Source organism: Halichoerus grypus, chromosome 1 (assembly GCF_964656455.1).
Source record: "Halichoerus grypus chromosome 1, mHalGry1.hap1.1, whole genome shotgun sequence".
In the NCBI taxonomy this organism is placed as follows: domain Eukaryota; kingdom Metazoa; phylum Chordata; class Mammalia; order Carnivora; family Phocidae; genus Halichoerus; species Halichoerus grypus.
Window position 1 is genome coordinate 1,974,867 of NC_135712.1, and position 18,922 is coordinate 1,993,788.

The window sequence follows — 18,922 nt, forward strand, 5'->3', positions numbered from 1 at the left end:
TTTGACACAGAGAGAGCACAAGCAGGGGGAGCGGCAGGCGGAGGGAGAAGCAGGCTCCCTGCTGAGCAGAGAGCCCAACGTGGGCTCGACCCCAGGACCCTGAGATCATGACCTGAGCCAAAGGCAGACACTTAACTGACTGAGCCACCCAGGTGCCCCATCCTTTCTCTTTTCTTTTTGATAAGTCCGGCTAGGGGCCTATCAATTTTATTAATTCTTTCAAAGAACCAGCTTTTAGTTTAGCTGGCTTTAGGCTTTATTTGCTGTTCCTTTTCTAGCTCCTTAGGTGTAAAGTTAGGTTGTGTATTTGAGACTTTTCTTGTTTCTTGAGAAAGGCTTGTATTGCTATATACTTCCCTCTTAGAACCACCTTTGCTGCATCCCAAAAGTTCTGAACTGGTGTGTTCTCATTTTCATTTGCTTCCATGTATTTTTTTATTTCTTTAATTTCCTGGTTAACCCATTCATCCTTTAGTAGGATGTTCTTTAACCTCCATGTATTTGTGGTCTTTCCAAATTTTTTCTTGTGTTTGACTTCAAGTGTCATAGTGTTTTGGTCTGAGAATATGCATGGTATGATCTCAATCTTTTGGTACCAGTTGAGACCTGATTTGTGACATAGTATGTGATTTACTCTGGAGAATGTTCCATGTGCAGTCAAGAACAATGTGTATTCTGCTGCTTTAGGATGAAATGTTCTAAATATATCATTAAGTCCATCTGGTCCAGTGTATCATTCAAAGCCACTTGTTTCCTTGTTGATCTTCTGCTTAGATGATGTGTCCATTGCTGTGAGTGGGGTGTTAGAGTCCCCTACTATTATTGTATTATTATCAATGAGTTTCTTTATGTTTATTATTAACTGTTGTATATATTTGGATGCTCCCAAGTTAGGGGCATAAATATTTACAGTTGCTAGATCTTCTTGATGGATTGTCCCCTTTATTATGACATAGTGTCCTTCATCTCTTGTTGCAGTCTTTGTTTTAAAGTCTATCTTGTCCCATCTAAGTATTGCTACTCCAGCTTTCTTTCGACGTCCTTTTGCATGATAGATGTTTCTCCATCTCCTCACTTTCTGCAGGTGTTTTTAGGCCTAAAATGGGTCTCTTGTAGGCAGCGCTCAGTGATTTTTTAACAGCTTGATTGAGCTACGACTCACATACCACACAATTCCCTATTTAAGGTGTGCTATTCAGTGATGTTCAGTGTATCCAGCTTCTGTGAAGCTTTCACTGTGGGCAGTTTGCAATTTGCCACCACTTCAGGAGGAAGCCCCGTGCCCTCCAGCTACCCCACCCCTGCACCAGCAACTAGTTTACTTTCTGTCTTATTGGTTTGCCTACTCTGGACATTTCATATAAATGGAATACATTCACATATATATGGTCTTGCTCCTGGCTTCTTTTATGTAGTGTGTCTTCAAGGTTCATCTGTGTGAAAGCGCTCATCAGTACTTCATTCCTTTCTATGGCTAAATAACGTTCAACTGTATGGACATACTGCAGTTTGTTTATCCATTCATCAGTTGATGGACATTTGGGTCATTTCTACCTTTTGGCTACAGTGAATAGTACATGATTATGAACATTCATGTACATGATTTTGTGTAGACATATATTTTTAATTCTCTTGGGCATATACTTAGGTGTGGAATTGCTGGGTCATATGGTAAGTCTATGATTAACTTCTTTTATAAGCAGGGATCAGAGGGAAAGGGAGAATGAGAATCTTAAGCAGGCTCCATGCAGCACAGAGCCCAACATGGGGCTTGGTCTCACAACCCTGAGACCATGACCTGAGCTGAAATCAAGAGTCAGATGCTTAACTGACTGAGCCACCCAGGCACCCCTCTATGATTAACTTTTTAGGACCTGCCAGACTGTTTGCCAAGGTAGCTGCACCATCTTGCAATTTCTCCACATCCTTGTCAACACTTCTTATGACCTGATTTTTTATTCTAGCTGTCTTCATGGGCAGTAAGTGGCATCTCACTGGGGCCTTGATTTGCATTCCCTGATGAATAATGATGTGTGTTTTTTTCATGTGTGTGTTGGCTGTTTGTCTATCTTTTTGTAGAAATATGTATTCAAGTCCTTTGCCCAGTTTTAATTGGATTATTTTGTTTTTTTATTGTGGAGTTATAAATTCTCTATGTATTTCAAATAGAAACCCCTTATCACATATATGATTTGCAAATATTTCCCCCCATTCTGTAGGTTGTCTTTTCACCTTGGTAGTGTCCTTTCTTAAAAAATTTTATTATGTTATGTTAGTCACCATACAATACATCATTAGTTTTTGATGTGGTGGTAATGTCCTTTGAAGCACAAAACCTTTTAATTTTGATGAAGTCAGATTTATCTTTTTTTTTTTTTTCTTGCTTATACTTTTAGTGTCATAGCTTAGAATCCATTGCCAAATGTGAGGTCACGAAAATCTACCACAATGTTTACTTCTAAGAATTTTATAGCTTTAGTAATTTTATTTTGGCCTTTGGTCCATGTGAGTTAATTTTTGTACATGGTGAGAAGTAGGGGTCCACTTCCTTCTTTTGCATGTGGATGTCCAGTGGTCCCAGCATCCTTTGTTGAAGAGACTATTCTTTCCCTATTGAAAGAAAGGGAATCCCTTTCTTAATCCCTTGTTGAAATCAATTGACTATAGATATATGGGTTTATTTCCGGACTCTCAATTGTATTCCACTGATAAATGAATAAATACCAATTTATTGTTTAACCTTATGCCAGTAGCACACTGTCTCGATGACTAGCTTTGTAGTAAATTTTGAAATTGAGAAATGCAAGTCTTCCAAATTTGTTCTTATTCAAGATTGTTTTGGCTTATTCTGCATTCCTTGCAATTCCATATTAATTCTAACATCAACTTGTCAATTTGTACTAAGAAGTCGCTTGGATTCTGATAGGGATTGCATAAATACGTAAATGGGAGATTACTGCCATACTCACGTGTCAGCTCTTCTCATCCTTGAACAGAAATGTTTTCCCACGGATTTAGATTTTCTTTAACAAAACGAAAATGATGTTCTATAGCTTTCAGAGCACTAGTTTTGCAGTTATCTTGTTCCTAAGTATTTATTCATTTTATCTAATTTATATAAGTTATTGGCATACAGTTGTTCATAGCATTTCTCTGTAATCCTTTTTATTTCTGTGAGGCTGACATCAGTGACCCTTCTTTCATTTCAGATTCTCATCATTTGAGTCTTCTACTTCTCTTTCTCTCTTTTTCATGATCAATGTAGCTAAAGGGTTATCAATTTTATTGATCTTTTCAAAGAGCCTGTTTTATTGATTTTTCTCTATTGTTTTTCTATTCTGTTTCACTTATTTGTGCCCTTTTCTTTATTATTTCCTTCCTTCTGCTTGTCTGCAGTGTGGAAGTTTAAGTTATTGATTTGAGGCTTTTCTTCTTTCTTAATATATATACTTACTAGCTATAAGTCTCTAAGAAGTGTTTTAGCTGTATCCTGTAAGTTTTGGTACTTTGTTCTTCACTTTCTTTCATTTAAAAGTATTTTATGATTTCCCTTTTGATTCTTCTTTGACCTTTTGGTTATTTAGGAGTGTGCTGTTTAATTTATGAATCCCAATTTTTTTCTGTTACTAATTTCTAACTTCACTCCAGTGTGGTCAGAGAACATACTTTGTGTTCCTCCATTGTGGTCAGAAAACATACTTAGTGTTCTATCCATTTTAACACATCGGGGTTTGTTTTACGGCTTAGCCTATGTTCTATCCTAGAGGATATGCTGTGCACATTTCTGAAGCAGGATATTCTGCTGTTGTTGGCTGAGGTGTCTGACAGATGTCTGTGAGGTCTTGCTGGTTTATAGTGCCGTTCCTTGTGTCCTGGATCTTCTCTCCAGTTGTTCCATCCATTGTTGAAATTGGGATATTGAGGTCGTCAACTAATATTATTGTTTATTTTTTCCTTTATGTCTGTCAGCTTTTGCTTTGTGTATTTTGGTGCTGTTATTATTTGCATATATGTTTATAATTATTACATATTCTTCATGGATTGACATTTTTATTATTAAAAAATGTCCCTCTTTGTCTCTAGTAACAATTTTTGTTTTGAAGTCTACTTTATCTGGTGTTAGTAAAATATTAACATTTTCTTATGGCTGCTGTTTCCATGATATATCTTTTTCTATCCTTTTACTTTCAATCTAGCTCTATCTTCTACTCTAGAGTGTGTCTCCTGTAATGAGTGTATAGTTTAATCTCAATTTTATCCAGTCTAACAATCTTCCTTTCGATTGTATTAATTAATTCACAATTAATGTTATTATTGATACATAGTTGATCCTCATTATTCGTGGATTTTGCATTTGCAACTTCACTTGCTCACTAAAATTGATTTGTAACCTCAAAGTCAATACTCACTGTGCCTTCACAGTCCTTCGTGGACATGCATAGAGCAGCAAACATTGGGTGTCCCCACACGCGGGTTCCCAACTGAGGTCAAACAGCTCCACCTCTTGTTTCAGCTCATGCTGCAAACAAGTATCTTGTGCTGTCTATTTAGTGCCACATTTTCCATGCTCTTGTGCTTCTTATTGGTGATGTCACTGTTTGAAATGGTTTCCTAAGTGCAAGAAGGCTGTGATGTGCCTCACAGGGAAAATACATGTGTTAAATAAGCTTCGTTCAGGAGTGAGTTATGTTGCTATTGGGAAGTGACTTCAGTGTTAAAGTGTCAGCAATGAATATTAAGTATTCACTGTGAAATAATAATGTATATTGACATATATATATATATATGTATGTATATACATACATACATATATATATATAATAAAAAATATATATGCCTCTGTCCCTGGTTCTTGCTAATATTTGGTCTTTGACCCTAGTTCCTGACATCAAGCTCCTAAATCCCTTGGAACTTCCTGGGTGGTAGGAATGATTTTTGTTATAACGAGGTGATTCTTAGTGGCTTCAGGATGGGGGCTACTCACCAGAAAGACCAAGCTTTGATTAGAAACTTGGTGCTTTCAGCCCCATCCCCAACCTCGGGAAAGAGGAGAGAGGCTAGAAATTGAGTTAATAATCAATCATGCCTGCATGATGAAGCCTCCATAAAAATCCCAAATGTATGGAATTCTGAGAACTTCCAGTTTGGTGAACATGTCCACATGCCAGGAGGGTAGCGCACCCCAAATCCATGGGGAGAGAAGCTCCTTTGCTCAGGACCCCTACAGACCTCACTCTCCGTATCCCTCCATGTGGTTGTTTGTCTGTATCCTAAAAATATCCCTTGCAATAAGTCAGCAAAAGGAAGTCAGCTCTTTTCCTGGGTTCTGTGAGCTGCTTTAGCAAAATATTGAACCCACGGAGGAGTTCATAGGAACCTGTGATTTGTAGCTGAGTCAGACAGAAGTTGTGGGTAACTGGGCATCTACTGCTGGCATCTGAAGTGGGGCCGATCTCATGGGTCTGAGCTCTTAACCTGGGGTTCTGCATTAGGTTAGTGTCGGAATGAAACTGAATTGTGGGACCCCAGCAGGTGTTAGAGAGCTGGTTGGTGGGAAAACCCCACATACCTGGTGTCAGAAGCATTACATGTGAAGGAAGACACTGCGTTTTTCCTAGGCACACATAAAAGGAGGCTCTGTATTGATCGCTTGATGAAAATGGGACCAGGGCGCACAGGAAGCTAACTCTAGTTCCCCTAGGAGCCATGGGTCAATATTTGCTAATCCAGCGTGTGAGGTGGTTTTCCGTAACACGGTTGCAGCCAGTGGTGTGAATGGGCAGCAGCTGGATCTTGCCGGTGGCTTCACTGTCTTGCTTCCTCTGTGTCTCGTGTCTTTTGTGTGTGTGTTCCTCTCGTCCTCCTTTGGTGCACTCTTGTGCACTTAGCGAATATTTTCTTAAGCAGCATTTTTATTTCTTTAATGATTTCTATTTTTTTTTTTTTAGTTTTTCCTAGTTTTGCTCTGGGGCTTCCATATGTTTATTTTAACTGAGCAGAATCCACTTCCAATTTACACTAAGTCAATTCCAGTGATGTAAAAACATGCTCCTTTTTGTACAGAGCTCCATCCTCTTCTTGTCCCTTCATGGTCTTGCTGTTACATATACTCCACCTGTCAATGTTAAAAACCCCTCAATATATTGTTATAATTATTACCTAATATGCTTTTATGACTTCTAAAAAGCTGAGAGAAGACAGGAAAGCAAGTATTATACTTATAGCTTTTGTTCTCCTCGCCTTTTTATCGTTTCTGGTTCCCTTCACACGTTCCTGTGGATCCGAGTTGCCATCTGCGGTCATTTCCTCCACCCGACACAGCTTTGCTCCCACCCGCCTCCCTTGTATTGTCTAATACATCACATCACACCACAGGCCCCACAATGCAGTACGTGCATCCTGTTGTAGGCAGCTGCTTTAGTCAGAGAAGCAAACGACGTAAGACTCAATGAAGGAGAAAAACATGGGTCCGCACCTTCTGTTGTAATCACATGACCACCTTGACTGGCGTGCTTCGCGTCCTCCTGTGGATCAGAATTCCCGACTGGGGTCGCTTACTTTCAGCCTGAGGGACTCCCCTCAGTGCGTCTTATAAGGTGGGTCTTCCAACATCAAAATCCCTCAGTTTTTATTTATCTGGGAATGTATTTGGACTCATTTGTAAAAAATAACCTTGTTGGATGGAGGATTCCTGATTGACAACTTATTTGGAGTGCATTGAGCTTCCTGGATGTGTAGATTAAAGTTTTTCAATAGATTTGGAAGGTTTTAAGCCATTGGTCTTTGAGAGAATATCATTTCTCCACTGAGGACTATCATGCGGCCCCCAGGACAACCCCCAGTTCCACCCATCAGAGGACAGTGAGGCTTTCAACCCTGAATCCCACTGGCCCCCAACAAGCCCTTGATGGAACCCTGCAGCTCAGAGCATCACCAAGGGCCTTGCCCTTGCCCCTTCAGAGACTTAGCAGAGTATAGTGGCCAAGTGTCCATGAGGACATGAGGGACCATGCCGGATGCTGTGTACTCACCAGGTCTCAGGTGTGGAACCAAGCACTGGGGCATGAAGCAATGAAGCAAATGCATTGCCCATCGTGGTCATTCCTACTGTGCTAGCCTGCATCCACGACTGTGGCCCCTTCTGTGAGCCAATGTCTGCTCCCAGGACACTTTCTTCACACCTGCCCCAGGGCTCACTCCTGGGAGACACATGCCCCATCAACCCCACTACAACCAGCAACATCAACCCACGAAGTGCATCCTGCCCCACGGCCAGGCTGGCTGAGCATCGTCAGCCCTGTCCACAGCTGAACATCTCTCCCTTTGCTCAAAGCACAAATTCTAGGATTGCTCTATCCTCATCCCTTCCCTTGGGTTAGAAGGGCACCCCCCCCCCCACCCGCCATGGGATGGAACACAGACTGTCACTTTCAGAAAATCACCTGATTTCTATGGTCTCTACGAAAGCATCAAAGCATTTCTACTGTCTTTCCTTTGGGGACAAACACAGGTCAGGATAGCCTGACTCCACTCAGGAGCCTCACAAGCCAGTGGCATTCAGACAGTGACCCAGCACCGGGAAAAGAGCACAACACTAAACACCAACAAGGAAGGGAAGGCTTCACTGAGCCTGTTGTTGGGACAACACACACTCACGGGGGGTATAAAAGCCAGCAGCCTGAGCACCTCACACACTCACACACACTCACACACACACTCTCACACTCACACGCACACCCTCCTCCAGCCCCACCACCCCCACCATGGCCGCGTCCACCCTGTCCGTCTGCTCCAGCGACCTGAGCTATGGCAGCCGCGTCTGCCTGCCCGGCTCCTGGGACTCCTGCCCCGACTCCTCCTGGCAGGTGGACGGCTGCCCAGAGAGCTGCTGCGAGCCCCCCTGCCGCGCCCCCAGCTGTTGCCAGTCCAGCGGCTGCACCCCGGCCTCCTGCCTGACCCTCCTCTGCACCCCCGTGAGCTGCGGGTCCAGCCCCTGCCAATCAGCCTGCACCAGCTCCTGCCGGCCCCCCTGCTGCAGCTCCTCCCCCTGCCAGGAAGCCTGCGGCGCGTCCGTCTGCCGCACCCCTGTCTGCTGCCAGGCCTCCCCCTGCTCGGCCTCCTCATGCTGCCAACAGTCTAGCTGCCAGCCCTCCTGCTGCAGCTCCTCCCCCTGCCAGGAAGCCTGCGGTCCGTCCGTCTGCTGCACCCCTGTCTGCTGCAGGCCTGTCTACTGCACCCCTGCCTGCTGCCAGGCCTCCCCCTGCTCGGCCTCCTCATGCTACCAACAGTCTAGCTGCCAGCCCTCCTGCTGCAGCTCCTCCCCCTGCCAGGAAGCCTGCGGTCCGTCCGTCTGCTGCACCCCTGTCTGCTGCAGGCCTGTCTACTGCACCCCTGCCTGCTGCCAGGCCTCCCCCTGCTCAGCCCCCTCCTGCTGCCGGCCCAGCCCCTGCTCCTCGTCCTGCTGCAGACCCTCCTCCTGCGTGTCCCTGCTCTGCCGGCCCGTGTGCACCCCCGCCTGCTGCGTGCCCACCTCCTGCCAGCCCAGCTGCTGCCGCCGGGCCTCCTGCGTGTCCCTGCTCTGCCGGCCCGTGGGCCCCCGCCAGGCCTGCTGCGTGCCCGCCTCGGCCCAGAAGTCCTGCTGCTGACGGGCACGGCCCCCCATAGCTAGTAAGGCCAACTGGTACTTCCACCTGAAGTATCAGAAGCCTTGAGCCCAGTCTGGGGTTTCCTCCACCCCAGAGCACCCAGCTCAGCAAGCAAGGCCGAGCCCTCACTGTCTGGCTGGCTCCCTGGGCAGCTCCCAGCTCCCTCCAGGCGCTGTGTCTCACCCAGCCTCCTCCTCTCCATCCTGGCTGGACTGAGGTCACTTTGTCCTGCCCTATGTGAGTGACCTGTCTGTTGAATAAAGTCATTGTCAATCCTTCTCCAAAGGCCTCGAATGCTTATCTCAGCAAACCACAGGGAAGGGCTTGGATGCTGCAGGTGGGCAGGGCTGCATCCAGGGCAACAGCACCCTGGGTAGGGCTGGCCACCTGCACCCGCCGCTGGGCCTTCTGTGGTTGTTGTCCCCCTGCAGCCTCCAGCACAGAGAAACCTGCCCACCTGGGAGACCCCTGGGTGCCCCTGGATACCTTCACCAGTGAGGGTCACAGGGCCACCTGTCCAGCCCCTGAGCCTTACATCTCAGGGCTGTGGAGCTTTGCTAGGGACAAAGGAGAGCCCGTTTAATAAAGCCTCTGCCTTGAAGGCATGAAGGCTGCTCCAGGACTGGCTTTGGGCAAGAGGGTGGCAGGTCTCTCTCCAGAGACCCTCCGCACAGGGGAGGGGCTTCCCTCCACGGGAGGACACCGGGAGCGTGAGCGCTGTGTGCAGGGATGACCGGAGCCTGTGTCAGGCAGGGTTCTCCAGAGTAGCAGCCGACAGGATGTGTGCATATATGTAACAGAGACATGGATTTTGAGGAATTGGTTCATGTGCCTGAGGAGCCTGGCACGTCTGAGATCTGCAGGGCGGGCTTCCCAGGGAGAGTGGAGAGGCTGCAGCTTGAGCCGGAAGACGGGGTGCTGGCAGCTTCCCTTCCTCCTGGGGGGCCCGCTCAGCTCCTACGTCCTTCAGCTGATTGGGCGCGGCTCACCTGCTGAATGGCAGATAGCCTGCTTCACTCAGAGTCGACTGATTTAAATACTAATTTCATCTAAAAATTTCTTAGCAACATCTGTGTGCATTTGACCAAACAATGGAGCATGATGGCCTGGCCAAAAGGACACATAAAATTAACTATCACAGGGACCAACGGCCAGGGGAGAGGGGTATTGGGAATGGTGGGTCTTGTTGGGCACTTGACTCAGGAATTCAAGTATTGGAAGAAACAGGGAGGAGGGCTTCCCACTGTCCCTGCAGGGTCAATGCTGGGCAGGTGTCTCCCCTGGAGGGTGCAGGCCTTGTCTGGGCCATGGATGGCCCCCAGTGGGGAACAGCCTTGTCTGGGAGGCCTCACACACCCTCTGGCCACATTCGAGGGAAACCATGCAACATTGTGATGTAGGAACCCGAGGTCAGAAGGAAGCAGGTGTCCCATGGAGAGCGTTTCCTGGCCCAGAGCACCGTGACCCCAGGGTGGCTGGCTGGCCAGTCCCCAACACGGCATCCCCCTGAGCGTGGCACAAGGAGTGTCCTGTCCCTTGACTCGGTCCTGGAGCCATGTCCCCCTTGTGTGAGCTCGGCTCTGTGAACGGCCACACCCACCCGGCCTCTGGCCTCCTCGGCCCTGTCTGAGCCGGTTCATCTTCGGCCCACCCACTCCTTCCGTGCCAGGGCCTCTGTGGGTCCTCCCCCTCCTCCCAGCAGCACTGCTCTGCACCCAGCCCCGCAGAGCCCCCGAGAGCCCGTCCTGCCCGCACAACAGACCCTGTCTGTGTTTGATGGCACCTGCCGAGTTTGAAGTCTCCGCGTAGCCACCACGGCTTTCTGGAATGTCTGCTGCTTCTCGCTCACCGTCTTCTTCCCTGGTGCCTCCTTGTTTGGGGGGAGAAATGGTCCTTGTCCTGGGAAAGCCTCTGTGGGCACGTGGAGGCCTCTGATGGAGGCTTCTTCCCACAGAGGACGTGTGTTTGCTTCTGTCCAGGCTGAGGAGCTGCGACCCGGACACCTCAGCTCTGTTCGCACTTTGGTTTGGTGGGCTGCCCGAGAGGAGCAGTCTGAGCTGCAGGATGGGCGGGGAGCAGCGGGGGAGCTCGTGGGAACACTGATCCCCACGTGAGGCTGAACCCTCATGGCCTGATCATTTTCGGGGTTCAGATTTCACCTTGCACGTTTTGGGGGGACACAAACATTCAGTCTGTGTCAGCTGGGTCCCTTCCTCAATCTGACTGGTGCCCCTATGAGAACAGGAGGACGCAGACACGCACACCGGGACGGCCGCGTGGACACGAGGGAAGACGGCCGTGTCCACGCGGAGGGGAGAGGCCTCAGAGAGAGCTGGCCGGCGGACACCTTGATCTCAGACCCCAGCCTCTGAGGCTGGAATGTCTGCTGTCCCAGCCGCCTCTCTGGTGCTCTGTGGCTGAGCAGACGTGGCCAGCGCCACCTGGGAGACCCCGTGCTGGGCACCGTGGTCGGCAAGACAGACAAGGTCACTGCCCGCGAGATGCCTACATTCTAGCATGGCCGCAGGGCTGTATGGTGGGGGTCACAACAGATCCAGGCGGCAGGTGGACGGGACGATGCCCTCTCGCCGTCAGGGAGTGGGAGGCTTGGCTCAGTTGGAGGCTGAAACCCCAGGAAGAATTCTGGGCAGGGGAGAGTGTGCAGACGGCCAGCTACAAGGGCGGGCGTGGGGCGTTCTCGGAGCGGACAGTCCAGCAGAGCTGGGGTGCGCAGTCCCAGGCACGCAGTGGGACGGCCGATTCCAGCCGTGTCTGTCTTGAAGAGCCTGACGGACGAAACGACGTGGTGCGGTCGCGGGAGGCGCCGGGTTTGATTTGTTCCGCGGGAAGATCCTTTTGGCAGCATCGGGGTGAACGGGTCTCAGTGGGAAAGAACTGGCCACTCTGGGGTGCAGGAAGGGGGTGTGGTGTCCACCAGGCTGACAGATTGCAAGCATGGCCGAGACGCCAAAGTGAGCAGAGCGGGGAGGACTCGGGTGGACACCGAGGTTCTGGCTCGGGAACCCAGTGTGCCGGCCTGGTGGCTCCTTCCCACAGAAAGACCCCGGGGGCAGAGCTGGGTTCGGGGGAGCGCGGGTGGTACGTGGACGTGTTAGGATGTGTGGTCTGGAGCGAAGCGCCTTGGGACAGACATTTAGGAATCTCTCCCGGAGACTCAGCTGTTTACGGGCGGATGGCAGTGGCCACCCTGGGGTTACCTGCAGAGCGAGCTGCAGAGTGGCACCCGCTGTTGGCCCCGTCCCTCCTCGAGCTTACACCAGGGACCTGCCCAATCCCCAAGTCTATGCCACAGAATCACCAAAGTCTCCGAAAACTGTCCTGCATGGTCAGCGCTGCTTCCGAGACAGCTAGGACCCGCTCCCCGCGACGGGCACTATGCTCCCGTGAGAGCAAGAGAAAGACCCGCCCCTGCCTCCCTCCCAGGACAGCCGTCTATGCCCTGGGACCCTCCTGGGACCCTCCCGCCCATGCCTCGGTCGAGGTGTGGGTGTGAAAGACCAGGGATCCAAAGACTCCTGGTAACATCAGGGGTCTCGGTACACCGCCCCCCTACTTCTGCCCAGCACATGGCCTCCCCACCGAGGGACCTGACATCCTCCCCAGCCCTCCCTGGGGCAGCAAGAGCAGGTCTGCACCTTTCTCCGCCATAACCCTGGACCCTGCACAGACACAGGCGGTCTCACCACGGGCCACCACGAGCGTCTGCCACAGAGTCACGGACACACATTTCTCCTGGCCCACGACCAGGGCACCTGCAGGTGGAATGGCTTGTCCGCAGCACCGCCCGCGCCAGCTTCCCCCAGGGCCAAACCCCAGTCAGGCAGCCATCAACCTACCTCCAGGCCACTGACTCATCTAATTAGGCTTCCCTGGCCCGCGGGGACCCCAACAAGGAAGGAGACATGTGAGCCTCCTGTGGGGAAAACACCAGGCAGGGGTGGATATAAAAGCCCTGGCATCCCCGAGCACCTCACACACTCACACTCACACACACACTCTCACCCTCACACCCTCCTCCAGCCCCACCGCCCCCACCATGGCCGCGTCCACCCTGTCCGTCTGCTCCAGCGACCTGAGCTACGGCAGCCGCGTCTGCCTGCCCGGCTCCTGGGACTCCTGCCCCAACTCCTCCTGGCAGGTGGACGACTGCCCAGAGAGCTGCTGCGAGCCCCCCTGCCGCGCCCCCCGCTGTTGCCAGTCCAGCGGCTGCACCCCGGCCTCCTGCCTGACCCTCCTCTGCACCCCCGTGAGCTGCGGGTCCAGCCCCTGCCAATCAGCCTGCACCAGCTCCTGCCGGCCCCCCTGCTGCAGCTCCTCCCCCTGCCAGGAAGCCTGCGGCGCGTCCGTCTGCCGCACCCCTGCCTGCTGCGAGCCCGTCTGCCGCACCCCTGTCTGCTGCACCCCTGTCTGCTGTGAGCCCGTCTGCTGCACCCCTGTCTGCCGCACCCCTGTCTGCTGTGAGCCCGTCTGCTGCACCCCTGTCTGCTGCCAGACCTCCCCCTGCTCGGCCTCCTCATGCTGCCAACAGTCTAGCTGCCAGCCCTCCTGCTGCAGCTCCTCCCCCTGCCAGGAAGCCTGCGGCGCGTCCGTCTGCCGCACCCCTGTCTGCCGCACCCCCGTCTGCTGCACCCCTGTCTGCTGCGAGGCCTCCCCCTGCTCAGCCCCCTCCTGCTGCCGGCCCAGCCCCTGCTCCTCGTCCTGCTGCAGACCCTCCTCCTGCGTGTCCCTGCTCTGCCGGCCCGTGGGCCCCCGCCAGGCCTGCTGCGTGCCCACCTCCTGCCAGGCCAGCTGCTGCCGCCGGGCCTCCTGCGTGTCCCTGCTCTGCCGGCCCGTGTGCACCCCTGCCTGCTGCGTGCCCACCTCCTGCCAGCCCAGCTGCTGCCGCCGGGCCTCCTGCGTGTCCCTGCTCTGCCGGCCCGTGGACCCCCGCCAGGCCTGCTGCGTGCCCGCCTCGGCCCAGAAGTCCTGCTGCTGATGGGCACGTCCCCCCCGGGGCCAGCTGGGCTCAGGACCCACCCAGTGACGGTGGTCCTCCCAGGCCCCCTCAGTCCAGTCCTGACCCCAGGACGGGGTCCCCCATGTGTCCACTCTCCTGACCTGACCTTGACCTCCTAGCTCCCAGGCACGCTGCCCCCGCTGCCCCCCGGGAGGTGCCTACACCTGTTCTGGTCCCCTGTCCTTCCCTCCCAGTTTCTCTGCTCGGGTCCCTTGGCCTCAGCTGCCGACCTGTCGGCACCTCCTCGGGCTCCCCAATAAACTCACTTCACCAACGGATCTGCTTCCTTTCATCGGACCCTCATGGGGGCGGGGGGATCCCAGGCTTTTGACCAGACACTGGTCTCCTCCCGCCGCGAGCATTTGTAGGAATGAGGGACTGAGAAATCGCGCAGGGCAGGGCCTGACTCCTCTGGGCAGGGCCCCGGGGTGGGAGTCGCCCTCGCCCAGGACGGTCAGTGCTGCTGGGCCCTGCGTGCCCAGGGCTTCCCGAGGCCGGGCACCTGCACACGGGTCGTGGTCTGGGGGTTCCCAGCCCCTGGCCCGTTTCCACCCACTGCCCCAGCTGGGCAAACCGGCCCCAGACAAGCGGGCCTGGGGGCTGCAGGCGGCACAGCCCCTGTGGGCCTGGGGTCCCCCTGGGATCCTCCCGGGGACTCTACCCGTTTCTCGGAAAGGTGGTGTCGTGGGGGAGGCACTGCTCCAGTGAAGACGGGGTAACAGGGACTGGATGCCTTCTTGCCTGGGCCAGCTCAGGACATTGACAAGATCATGAAGCCAGGGTGTCAGATCCTGGGCTGGGGAGCACAGAACAGCACGGGGGGAGGGGAATGAGCAAAGTGCATGTTGCAGTTGGTGCTCCCACCAGCTGGAGAGTATTTCCAGCCCTCATGCAGGAGGGCAAACCCAGTGGAGCTCCAAGCACCCCGAGTTTCACAGATGGCCCTGGGAGCTCGGGGGAGACCCAGGCAGCCAGGTTTGGGTTTGGGGGTCAGAGTGCTGGAGGAGAGAGCCCGTCACAGTGGGTCTCTCTACCCTGAAAACCCCCTGTGCTCCTCCTGCCCCTCCCCCGCAGCCCCTGGCACCTGCCAGTCTACTGTCTCCATAGTTGGGTCCTTCCCGGACTGTCCTAGTGTAGGACATACATACAGGATGGAGACTTCTCAGATTGGCTGTTTTCACTCACTCACAGGTGTGTGAATTTCCTCCCTGTCTCTTCATGGAGCGATCGCGCCCTTCCTTTTTTTTTTTTTTTCCAATTTGTATTGATGCCAAATACACATAACAGCAAGTCCACCATCCTAACCATTTTTTACTGTACAGGTCAGTGGTGCTAAGTACATTCCTAATGTTGTGCAGCCGTCCCCACCGTCCATCTCCAGGACTCTGTTCATTCCTGGGAGAACGAAACCCTGTCCCCATGACCACGGACTTGCCAGCCCCCACCCCCGGCCCTGGCGTCCACCTTTCCACCTCTGTCTCTGAAGGACCTCACGTCAGTGGAATCCTAGAGTAGTTGTCTTTTTGTGACTGGCTTGTGTCACTCCCCATAATGTCCTCATGCTTCATCCATGTTGAGGTCAGACCTGCTTCCTTTTTAAGGCTGAGCACTATTCCACTGAGTGGATGGACCACGTTTTGCTTATCTATTCATCCCTCAGTGGACACTTGGGTTCTTCCATCTTGTAGCTCTTGTGAATAATGCTGCTGTGAACACGGCTTACAAAAATCTCTTTGAATGCCTGCTTTCAGTTATTTTGAGCATATACTCATATAATTGCTGGATCGTATGGTAATTCTACTGTTAATTTTCTGAAGAACCACCCTACTAATTTCCACAGTGGCCGTACCATTTCATGTTCCCACTCACAACGCACAAGGGCTTTAAGTCCTCCACATCCTCATCAACACTTGCTATCTTCTCCTTGTTACATTTATATATATTGTATATGCTATTTCCTCGTTGTGTTTATATTTACATAAATATAATTTATATTACATATTTATCCTAATGGGTGTAAGGTGACTTGTCATTGTACTTTTGATTTGCATTTCTCTAAAGATGAGTGATGTTGAGCGTCTTTTCATGTGCTCATTGGTCACGTAAGTTGTGCATCTTCTTTGGAAAAATGTCTATTCAAGTCCTTTGCTCATTTTTTAATTGGGTTGTTTGGCTTTTTGTTATCGATTTTTGGGAGTTCTCATACATTTTAGATATTAACCCCTGATCAGAACATGATTTTCAAATGTTTTCTCCCCTTTCTTTGGATTACCTTTTATTCTCCATTGGTATTGTCTCTTGATGCAAAAATATTTAAAATTTTGGGGTGCCTGGGTGCCCCAGGCAAAACATTTTTGAATATCCAGGAAATAAAAGCAAGATTACAACAGTTCTATAGATGGCAATTAAAAAAAGAGCCTAGAGGGGCGCCTGGGTGGCTCAGTCGTTAAGCGTCTGCCTTCGGCTCAGGTCATGATCCCGGGGTCCTGTGATCAAGCCCCACATCGGGCTCCCTGCTCTGCGGGAAGCCTGCTTCTCCCTCTCCCACTCCCCCTGCTTGTGTTCCCTCTCTCGCTGTCTCTCTCTCTGTCAAACAAATAAATAAAATCTTAAAAATATATTTAAAATTTTCATGAAGTCCAATTTTTGTATTTTTTTTATGTTGCCCGTGCCTCTGGTGTCATATCCAGGAAATCATCGTGAAATCCAATGTTGCGAAGCTTTCATCCTGTGTTTTCTTCTAAGAGTTTTATAGTTTTAGGTCTGCCATCTAGGTCATGGATCCATTTTGAGTTCATTTTGGTGTGTGGTGTGAGGTAGGGGTCCAACTTCATTCTTTTGCATGTGGATCATCAGTTTTCCCAGCACCATTTGTTAAAAAGACTGTCCTTTTTCCATTGAATGTACTTGGTGCCCTTGTGAAAAATGATTTGACCTAATAAGTGAAGGTTTATTTCTGGACTCTATTCTATTCCATTTGTCTATATGTCCGTCCATTTTTATGTCTATGTTGATTATTGTAGCTTTGTAGTTTTGAAATCAGGAAGTGTGAGTCCTCCGGCTTTGTTTTTCAGGATTTTTTGGCTATGCAGGGTCCCTTTAGATTCCATATTAGTGTGAGGGGTTTTATGTTTCTGTAAAAAATGTCATTGAGATTTCAATAATGATTGTGTTACATCTGTAGATTGCTTTGGGTAGTATCAACATCTTAACAATATTGAGCCTTCCAACCCGTGAACGTGGGCTGTCTTTCCATTTATTTGTGTCTTCTTTACCATCTTTCAACAATGTTTTATAGTTTTCATTGTACAGGACTTTCCCCTCTGTGGTTAATTCCTTTTATTTTATTTTTTTTTGATGTAATTGTAAATGGGATTGCTTTTATAATTTCCTTTTTGGGTTGTTCATTATTTGTGTACAGAAATGCAACTGATTTTTGTGTGTTGACTTTGTGTCTTGCCATTTTTCTGAATTCACTTACTAGTGCTAACAGGTCTTTAGGATTTTCTACAAATAAGGTCATAGCATCTGTGAACAGAGGTGATTTTACTCTTCCTTTCCAATTTAGACTGCCTTTATTTATTTTATTGTCCAACTGCTCTCCTAGAACCTCCAGTACTGTGGTGAATTGAAGCAGCAAAAGTGGGCATCCCTGCCTCATTCCTGATCTTAGAGGAAAAGCTCTCAGTCTTTCACCACTGAGTATGATGTTTGCTGTGGGGTTTTCACATACATATTTTATGATATTGAGGTAGTTCCTCCTTTTCCTAGTTTGTTGAGTGTTTGCATCATGAAAGTGTGTTGAATTTTGTCAAATGTTTTTTCTGTATCAATTGAGATTATCATGTATTTCTTTCTTTATTCTGGTAATGTGGGGTTTTATATTGACTGATTTTCATATGTGGCACCGTCCTTGAATTCCAGAAATAGGTCCTTCTTGGTCATGGTGTATAATCTTTTCACTGTGCTGCTAAATTCAGTTTGCTAGTATTTTATTGAGGACTTTTGCATCATTGTTTATAAGGGATATTAGTTTGTGGTTCTATTCTTGTCATGTCTTTGCCTGGCTTTGTTATCAGGGTAATGTAGCCTCAAAGAATGAATTGGGCAGTGTTCCCCCTGTTTAATTTTTTTAAAAAAGCATATAGTGAACTAGGAATAATTGAAAAAACTGTTAACCTGATATAAGGCATCTGTGAAAATCTTATAGCCAACACCATACTTAATTGTAAAAGACTGAGAGCTTTCCTCCAAAGATCAAGAAAAAGATACAGATGTCCTCTCTCACTGCTCCTACTCAACATCATACTGAAGTCCTACCTGTGCAACCAGCAAGAAAAAGAAATACAAGTCATACATATTGGAAATTAAGATATACAATGGTCTCTACTCACAGAGGACATGAGTGTGCACATAGAAAACCCCCAAGAATCTACAAAAATCTCCTAGAAATATAAGAGAGTTTAGCAAGGCTGAAGTGTGCAAGCCTAAAATAATTAACATGAATTGCATTTCAATAAATAGCAGCAAATAATTGGAATTGAAAAATTTTGTTTAAAGGTGTGCTTTACAACAGAATAAATAATGAAAACGTAGGCATAAATGTCAGGGAATATATACATAATGAGAACTATAAAAATATTGATGGAAGAAATTTAACGAGACATAAGTAAATGGAGAGCTAGACCATGTTTGCAGGTGTTACGATGTCAGTGACCTCCAGACTGGTCTATAGACTCAAGGCAATCCCAATCCACATCCCGGTAGCAGCTTTTTGTCAATATGAACAAGCTAATTCTGAAATTGTTTGGAAAGGCGAAGGAGCTCAAACATCCAAACCATTTGAAAATGAAGAACAAAGCTGGAGGACTTCACTACATGACTTCAAGATTTCCTATAATAAAAGTAATCAAGACAATGTGATGTTGGCAAAGGAATGTAAGTAGGCAGATTAATGAAACAGAATAGACACATAGACCCACACGAATACAGTCAACTCATTTTTGACAAAATTGCAAAGGCAAGTTCAAGAGACAGAAGTGTACTTGGAACAATTGGACGTTCAAATCCAAAAAAAAAAAAAAAAAGGAATCTTGACCCATACTTCACACTTAGTGTAAAAATTTAATAAAAATTGATCATAGCCCTAATGTAAAATGTAAACATTTTAAACTTTTAGAAAAAAACAGGAGAAAATCATTGTGACCTTACGTTAGGTGAATTCTTAGGATTATTACCCAAAGCATGATCTGAAAAAGAA

The 18,922-nt window shown here is 49.2% G+C and overlaps 3 protein-coding genes across 3 annotated transcripts in view; all 3 read left to right on the top strand.

Moving 5' to 3' along the window:
* The window catches only part of TSPEAR (thrombospondin type laminin G domain and EAR repeats), a 55,809-nt gene that overhangs the window by 5,427 nt on the left and 31,460 nt on the right, over positions 1-18,922 (top strand). The window lies entirely within an intron of this gene.
* Positions 7,764-8,645, top strand: LOC118538939 (uncharacterized). The gene is made up of 2 exons (XM_036097255.2): positions 7,764-8,025; positions 8,119-8,645. The coding sequence occupies exons 1-2, from the start codon at positions 7,764-7,766 to the stop codon at positions 8,643-8,645; spliced, it is 789 nt and encodes a 262-aa protein (XP_035953148.1).
* Positions 12,703-13,641, top strand: LOC144379603 (uncharacterized). The gene has a single exon (XM_078059608.1). It carries the CDS (start codon positions 12,703-12,705, stop codon positions 13,639-13,641), a length of 939 nt encoding a protein of 312 aa, XP_077915734.1.